Source organism: Oncorhynchus mykiss, chromosome 4, assembly GCF_013265735.2.
Source record: "Oncorhynchus mykiss isolate Arlee chromosome 4, USDA_OmykA_1.1, whole genome shotgun sequence".
NCBI classification, from domain to species: domain Eukaryota; kingdom Metazoa; phylum Chordata; class Actinopteri; order Salmoniformes; family Salmonidae; genus Oncorhynchus; species Oncorhynchus mykiss.
This window is the reverse complement of record NC_048568.1, coordinates 40,624,548-40,632,481: the sequence shown is the minus strand read 5'-3', so window position 1 is coordinate 40,632,481 and position 7,934 is coordinate 40,624,548. Positions and strand designations below refer to the sequence as shown.

General features: G+C 44.7%; 1 protein-coding gene across 2 annotated transcripts; it reads right to left on the bottom strand.

Moving 5' to 3' along the window:
* Positions 1-1,660: 1,660 nt before the first annotated feature.
* paqr8 (progestin and adipoQ receptor family member VIII) lies at positions 1,661-6,089 on the bottom strand. Of its 2 annotated transcripts, NM_001124651.1 has the most exon segments (9): positions 2,798-3,130; positions 3,133-3,136; positions 3,139-3,145; positions 3,147-3,165; positions 3,168-3,169; positions 3,172-3,318; positions 3,586-3,806; positions 4,283-4,925; positions 5,961-6,089. In NM_001124651.1, coding segments are annotated over 8 exon segments (1,065 nt in total). In that variant the 5' UTR covers positions 4,815-4,925; positions 5,961-6,089; the 3' UTR covers positions 2,798-2,997.
* Between the last annotated feature and the right edge of the window lie 1,845 nt (positions 6,090-7,934).

Genomic DNA, 7,934 nt, shown 5'->3' with positions numbered 1-7,934 from the left:
ATCTGGTTCGATCACAGAATGAGCAATATTGGGTGCAACAAAAATATATATATTTTTTCAATAGGCAAAATTCTCTGTTTTAAATTCTTCTTCCTAAGAGCTGGCTGGCTAAAACCCCATAGTGAGACCATTTTCACAAGGAAAGTCTTCAGTCCACATAAATACTGTTGTTCTGTACTGCAGCACTAGAACAGATGGGCCAACCAGGGCAGAGAAACGGAATCAGGGGACACAGCCCAAATAGCACCCTATTCCCTATCTACAGTGATTTCAAAAAATATTCAGACCCCTTGACTAATTCTACATTTTGTTTTACGTTACAGCCTTATTCTAAAATGGATTACATTATTTTTCTCATCAATCTACACACAATACCCCATAATGACAAAGCAAAAACATGTTTTTTGAAATGTTTGCAAATGTATAGAAAACTAAAATACTTTATTTACATAAGTATTCAGACTCTTCGCTATGAGACTCTAAATTGGGGACAGGTGCATCCTGTTTCCATTGATCATCCTTGTGATGTTTCTACAACTTGATTGGATTCCACCTGTGGTAAATTAAATTGATTGGACATGATTTGGAAAGGCAGACACCTGTCTATATTAGGTCCCACATTTTACAGTGCATGTCAGAGCACAAACCAAGCCATAAGGTTGAAGGAATTGTCTGTAGAGGTCCGAGAAAGGATTGTGTCGAGGCACAGATCTGGGGAAGGGTACCAAAACATTTCTGCAGCATTGAAGGTCCCCAAGAACACACAGTGGCCTCCATCATTCTTAAATGGAAGAAGTTTGGAACCACCAAGACTCTTCCTAGAGCTGGCCGCCTGGCCAAACTGACCAATCAGGGGAGAATGACCTTGGTCAGGGAGGTAACCAAGAACCCGATGGTTACTCTGACAGAGCTCCAGAGTTCGTCTGTGGAGATGGGAGAACCTTCCAGAAGGACAACCGTCTCTGCAGCACACCACCAATCAGGCCTTTTTGGTAGAGTGGCCAGACAGAAGCCACTCCTCAGTAAAAGGCACATGACAGTCCACTTGGAGTTTACCAAAGGGCACCTTAAGGACTCTCAGAACATAAGAAACAAGATTCTCTGGTCTGATGATACATTGATTGAACTCTTTGGCCTGGATGCTAAGTGTCACGTCCTGAGGAAACCCGGCACCACTCATCACCTGGCCAATACCATCCCTACGGTGAAGCATGGTGGCGGCAGCATCATGCTGTGGGGATGTTTTTCAGCAGCAGGGACTGGGAGACTAGTCAGGATCGAGGGAAAGATGAACAGAGTGGCTTTGGGACTCTGAAAGTCTCTGAATGTCCTTAAGTGGCCCACCCAGAGCCCGGACTTGAACCCAATGGAACATCTCTGGAGAATCCTGAAAATAGCTGTGCAGCGACGCTCCTCATCCAACCTGACAGAGCTTGAGAGGAACTGCAGAGAAGAATGGGAGACACTCCCCAAATACGGGTGTGCCAAGCTTGTAACGGCAGTAAAAAAAAAATTGAAAACATTTCTAAAAACCTGTTTTTCCTTCATCATTGTGGGGCATTGTGATGTCATTATGGGGCATTGTGATGTCATTATGGGGCATTGTGATGTCATTATGGGGTATTGTGTGTAGATTGATGTGGAACAACAACACCTTAATCCATTTTAGAACAAGGCTGTAATGTAACAAAATGTGTAAAAAGTCAAAGGGGTCTGAATACTTTCCTGAAGGCACAACTCTTGACCATGCAGAGCCCTGTGAGGAATCGGGCAGCATTTCAGATGCAACCAGAGTCAATAGTGTGCACAGAAACCTGATCAAGTGTGCTGTGTACCAATAGCAGAATTAGAGGAAGAGTTTGAACGGCTTTCTCTGCCTGCCTGGTACAGTCATGGTTTTCATGGATCACGTCAACTAAAATCAGAACACTGGTATTCAATTACCGGCCATACAAACAACAAGCTCGCTATAGAATTCTACATTCATGTTCGGAAAATTCCCATTCCCAAGCGAGTCATCCTATTTATTTATTTATTTAATTTTATTTCACCTTTTATTTAACCAGGTAGGCTAGTTGAGAACAAGTTCTCATTTACAACTGCGACCTGGCCAAGATAAAGCAAAGCAGTGTGAACAGACAACAACACAGAGTTACACATGGATGTTGATGGGCTTTTTTCATATGGACGTCATACAAATGTCTAGGTTTAATCACACAACACATTTCTTTGTGTAGATGTGTCTTGCATCAATGCTTTTTTTTTGGCTAGTTTTGTAAAAATGCCAATTAGTGTATCCACTATGACCCAGGTTCGGCATGTATAAAAGCATGACTCCTCGTCACCCACAGCTCTCCTCCTGATCCTCAACCCAATCGCTCTAGTTGTCATATCCTGCTCTGCAATGGCCTATAGTCTGCCTGTCACTATGGCCCAAATCACAGCCTGTTCTGTTCACTGCTCAATAAAACGGACTTCTTTGTTTGCTCAATCCCGTGGCCTGCCCAGTTTCACTCCGACAGCTGAAAGAGAAATCCAAAAAATCCAGCTTTAAAAATGTCACTGACTCTTTAATCAGACAGACTTCAGGGTGAACTTCCATTAAGCTTAACACAAAAACACCCTTCATTCCTCAGATATAAACTGAATCAATAGCCTGGTCCCAGATCTGTTTGTACATTTGGCATGACAATGTCCATAGGCGTTGACTATACAGCACAAACAGATCTGGGACCAGGCGTCTGAATCTAAGCTTATTGACCAATAACTAGTCAGAAATAGGCAATGAAGAAATATTTACCCCGTGTCCAGGAAGTAAACAAAGAAGGACATGGTTAGATTGTACAGGAATCAAATGATCTTTTAAGGCAAGAAACCTTTATCTGCTACAAAGATGCTCATCATCTTAGATAAATACTGTCTCTCTATACATTTACAGGACATGATTATTCTCAAAACACTGAACATGTCTCTCGTTCTTCCTCTCCCTGCCATTCCTCACTGTTTCACAGTTTCACTTTTCTCCAGTCGTCTCTGTACATGCCTCCTCATGACAACCGCAGTCAGGGTGCTACATAGTGCCAGGGCGAGGAAGGATACACCGGCGAACCACAGCTGCCTCTCCCCATACAACTGCAGCACTGTATCCCTCCGACTGCCATAGTCCAGGAAAAGGGCCTCCAGCTGACACAGCGTACACAGAGACAGGAAGAGGTGGAAGATCTGGTGACCCTGACCCATGATGTCACAATGCCCCGGGAAGAACCTCTCAGGAACAGGGCAGGAGAAGAAGAAGGCTGCAAGCAGGAAGGCGGCCATCTAAATATGGAGGACCACAATGGAAACAAGTCAGTTAACTCTGTGAATTGTGTTTTTTTTAAATCCTCAATCATTTTTGTGTGTGTTGTATTCTCACGGCTCAGGCAACTCTATGGGCCAGTTTACCAGACACAGATGGGAGCTTCTCCATTGACCATGCTTTGTAGACTAGGACTTGGCTTTCGTTATCTGTGTCTGGGAAACCGGCCCATAGAGTTGCCACACCATGATAATTCCCTCCATTCATTCATCCAGTCATCCACCCACCTGCAGGGCGTGGAGCGGTAGAGCGGGGTCCTGACCCCAGGGTACGGTAGCCAGGCGGTGGGCTACAGGGCTGATGTCCAGGAAGTAGGCCATGCTGGTGGGGATCAGCTGGCAGATCTTCCTCCGGAGCGGGTAAGGCCGGCGGTAGCGTGACTTGGCAAAGCAGCAGCTAGCACAGGACAGCCAGCCAAGTAAGGCAGCGCCAGGGAGGAACCAGAACCCTAGAGGTAGAGGTAGAACAGTTTGTCATTCCACAGTATTAAGAATAAGGTGATATTGCCCTTAGATGCTGATCCTGGGTCACTTTTACATTTCCCCCACTAATGGTTAAAGTTAGGATTGGGGGAGGAGAAACTGATCCAGGTACAGTGTCTCGGGGAAATTTCACCCCGGAGCACAATATTACAACAATCGACAATACATATTACAGATTTAAAAGCCACCATGTGGGACCACTTAGAGTTAAGAGACTGTAGTCCTCCGTAGGCAATTATAACACAACATCAGATTCAGGTATGCTAAAACGAAACACAATGTACCTAAGGGCATCCAAAATGGCATTCTTTTCCCTTTTGGGCCCAGGTGAAAAGTAGTGCACTACATCGGGTATCACTTGGGATGCAGACAAGTTGAATAAAGTGCACTAGAGTGTGGAGAGAAAGCGTGTTGCCATAGCAATAATAAAAACACAAACTACCTACGGGGCTCTCCCTCCAGGCTGGCTCAGAGCAGTAGAAATAGTGAGCCAGCGAACAGCCATACTGATACACAGACACACCCACGTAGTCCAGGAAGAACAGAGTATAGTGGGCCAGCTCAGAGTGGGACTGAAGCAGGTGAGCTGCTACGCTACAACACAAGTAGGTGAGGGCAGACAGTATGTACAGGCAGAGAGGCAGGGACGCCGAGTCTAGGGACAATCCATAGGCCCAGACGCGTAGTAGCACCAGGGGACCTGCCAGAAGGTGTGTCCAGACATTGAGGGATTCATTGTGTCTCTGGAAGAGGCTGAGGACGTAACAGCGCCAGTCTTGCCCAACCGGGCGGTAGCCAGAGAGGATGTAAGGCTCCTGGAACAGAGTGGGGACGCAGGAGACAGGGACGGTGGGGCTGGGGGAGGGGAGGGAGGGGAGTGAAGAGGGGAGGACGTCGGAGAGGTGAGGCAGCCGGCTGAGCTGCTTCACACTCAGAGTCAAGGTACTGAGACGCCCCAGGGCTCCGCTGGTCATGATGATGGAGAGGTGGGGCGAGGGAAGGAAAGAGGGATGGAGGGAAAGAGGTGGGAATGGGTATAGAAGAGGAGTAGGGTGGAAAGTTGATTTGGGAAGACTTGGGTTTTGCTGTGTAAACAGAGAGAAACAAAATGCAGTTAAGATGATTTAAGAATCAAAGTATAGCTTAGGTTGTATTGTATTCTGTATTATACCAACAGTAGCAACTAGGTCAAAACCGATGCTGTTTAAAATGAGGCAGACTGACAGACACACATTTCTCACAGAGCTGGCCATCTGGGAATTGGTTCACCGGTCTGTCAGCTTACACTGGGAAGCAGGTAGGCAAGCTAGCATGCACCAGAGAGCAGGCATGCAATCATACCTGTAAATTGTTACCTCTAGCCTGCTACCTGACCCAGTACCCTAGTCTCACTGCCTCCCTTGACACCCCACCCACACACTACGGAATGACAACAGCCACCCTATCTATGGCGTCAGCAGCGATACTAATAAGCACCTATGGAGACCAAAGACAAACATATACACCCAGATAATACAAACCAAGCCATGATTGTGACTGATACAGTGCCAACTGGAAAGGGGACACTTCTGAAACTCCTAACAGCCGCCTTACCTTCCTCACATTAAGCGTGATTGTGTCAGATATTAGTGGTGACATTTCCCTTATTTGAAAAACTTTACAACCGGGGTTGTCATTTATGGGTGAAATGCTTCTACAATTAGCCTGGGTAGTCAGTCTGTTTGAATTATCATTCCACTACTTGTTATCATGCGTTCTACAATAGCCTGGCCCCAGATCTAAGATCAGGTTACTTGTACAAAAAGACTAGAAAGACAGGGATGAGGCAAACAGCATTCTAGCAAATACAACTACAAAAACAGATGAGGCAACAGCATTCTGCACTGGCTGAATGGAGTGTCTGTCTGTCTCTATCCATGTCAGTGGCCCATTATCAGCATTCAACTAAACCTCTAGAATCTAGAAGAAAATGACCAAAAATGGGATAACCACAAGAAGCAATGAGAGAGAGAGAGAGTTCTAGATGAATGTAAAAGGGGAAATAATATATTTAAAAAAATGCTAGACAAGTTATTATGCTCTCATATTCAAATTATTGTTTGAAAATATAGAAATCTCACCTGTCTTTCTGTATGTTCCTGAATGTCTAGACAGAACACACCTGTTGCTGGGAGCCGTCGCAGTTATCAAATACCGCTACAGCGCTAGACCCCCCTCCACATCGTTTTTCATTTCTACATCGATTTCGTGATGCTGATGGTGAAGCCTATTCTCAAGCAGACAGTGAGTGGCAGCAGCACGACAGGTGAACTCTAGCAATCTACAAGTGACAGCCTAGCAACCCTACTGCAAAGAAGTGATTTGGGAGACTGGGCGTGCCTAAAAAGGTATGCTAAACCATTGGGCTAAACAGAGAACGCCCAAAACTCAAGGACTGACCTACATTTTCCGAGGCAGTGGCGCTATGAAAAAAATGATCTAATCCTAAAGCTACGCACATAGGGTTACGCATCACAATCAAATATATAGCCTAGGATATTTTGTGTCTCATAATACAATCACAATAGCTTATCAAAACAACCATTTTTTCATGCACACGAGAAACAGAAAACATGATTTATTATTGAAGCATAATATCAAATTGCATGATATGTTGATAAATGATTTCGAATAGCATTCTAATATATATTTTTTGCATTTTTACATGTGAATATGCAGAGCCTCATTATACGTTTAAAAACCAATCAGTGCCTATGCGTTACAATACATACACTACAATGCACAACAAAATGAGATATTTTGCAAATAATGCAATGGCCACAGCTCGTTTTAGTTAAATAGCGCCATCTGGTGTACTATCGGTGGAAGAGCGTCGTTTGTGGGACCAGGCAATGCAAGGGGTGCTTAGAAGATATTGAACATGCGCCACAGGCAGCTGGTGCATGTTCTATAGTGTCTCTCTTCTTGCCATGGCAGGGGAAAGATGTTTTGGGGTGGATGGTGCTGAGGAAAAGTATTTTTCTTCCTGCTCTGCTGTTGAGTATTTTTCTCCTCTCATAGAGGAGCAATAAAGATGTGAAAATATATATATATATATATATTTTAAATAATATTAATTCCTTTTTAAATGTTACTTATCACCACACTACGGAATGACAACCGTAGTGGGTCTGAAGCACCCCTCAGCACCTATACTTCCCATGGCTCCAGTTCTGTTTGTGCTCTTACCAATGTAAAGGATGTCACGCTGCCTGCTTAGCGAGTATCACTTCCTCCCGCTTCGGTCCGTACCTGGCTCGAACCATCCTCCCTCAGGCATATTAGCTGATCTAATGCTTGCTAATGATTTTACACAAGCGGGACACTTAAGGCTGAGTAAGTTTTACACATCGTCACGTGCTACACTAACATGAAAATGATACACGAAATGAGTTGCCAGCGTCGTTCGAGGGATGCTAACTGAACTATACTGAACAAAAATATTAAACGCAACATGTCTGGTGAGTATGCAGGCCATGGAAGAACTGGGACAATTTTCAGTTTCCAGGAATTGTGTACAGATCCTTGTGACATAGGGTCGTGCATTAATGCTGAAACAAAGTGATGGCTGCGGGGGGGATGGCACAACAATGGGCCTCAGGATCGCGTCACGGTATCTCTGTGCATTTAAAATGCAATTGTGTTTGTTGTCTGTAGCTTATGCCAGCCCATACCATACCATAGGGCACTCTGTTCACAATGTTGACATCAGAAAACCGCTCACCCACACGACGCCATACACGTGGTCTGCAGTTGTGAGGCCTGGTCTGCAGTTGTGAGGCCGGTTGAAAGTACTGCCAAATTCTCTAAAACAACTGCTTATGGTAGAGAAAATAACATTACATTCTCTGGCAACATGTCTGGTGGACATTCCTACAGTATGCATGTCAATTGCTCGCTCTCTCAAAACTTGAGACGTCTGTGGCATTGTGTTGTGTGACAAAAAGTGTCCTTTTTAAAAATCCCCAGCACAAGGTGCACCTGTGTAATGATCATGTTGTTTAATCAGTTTGTTGATATGCCATATCTGTCAGGTGGATGGATTATCTTGGCAA

What these genes read in the sequence shown, in the direction of transcription:
- paqr8 (XM_021598373.2), bottom strand. Translation starts at nt 4,814, where the DNA reads ATGACCAGCGGAGCCCTGGGGCGTCTCAGTACCTTGACTCTGAGTGTG. An exon ending in CTGGAGGGAGAGCCCCGTAG is followed by an intron (nt 3,807 to 4,282) that starts GTAGTTTGTGTT and finishes CTCTACCTCTAG; the next exon opens with GGTTCTGGTTCCTCCCTGGC. An exon ending in TACCGCTCCACGCCCTGCAG is followed by an intron (nt 3,319 to 3,585) that starts GTGGGTGGATGA and finishes CTCCATATTTAG; the next exon opens with ATGGCCGCCTTCCTGCTTGC.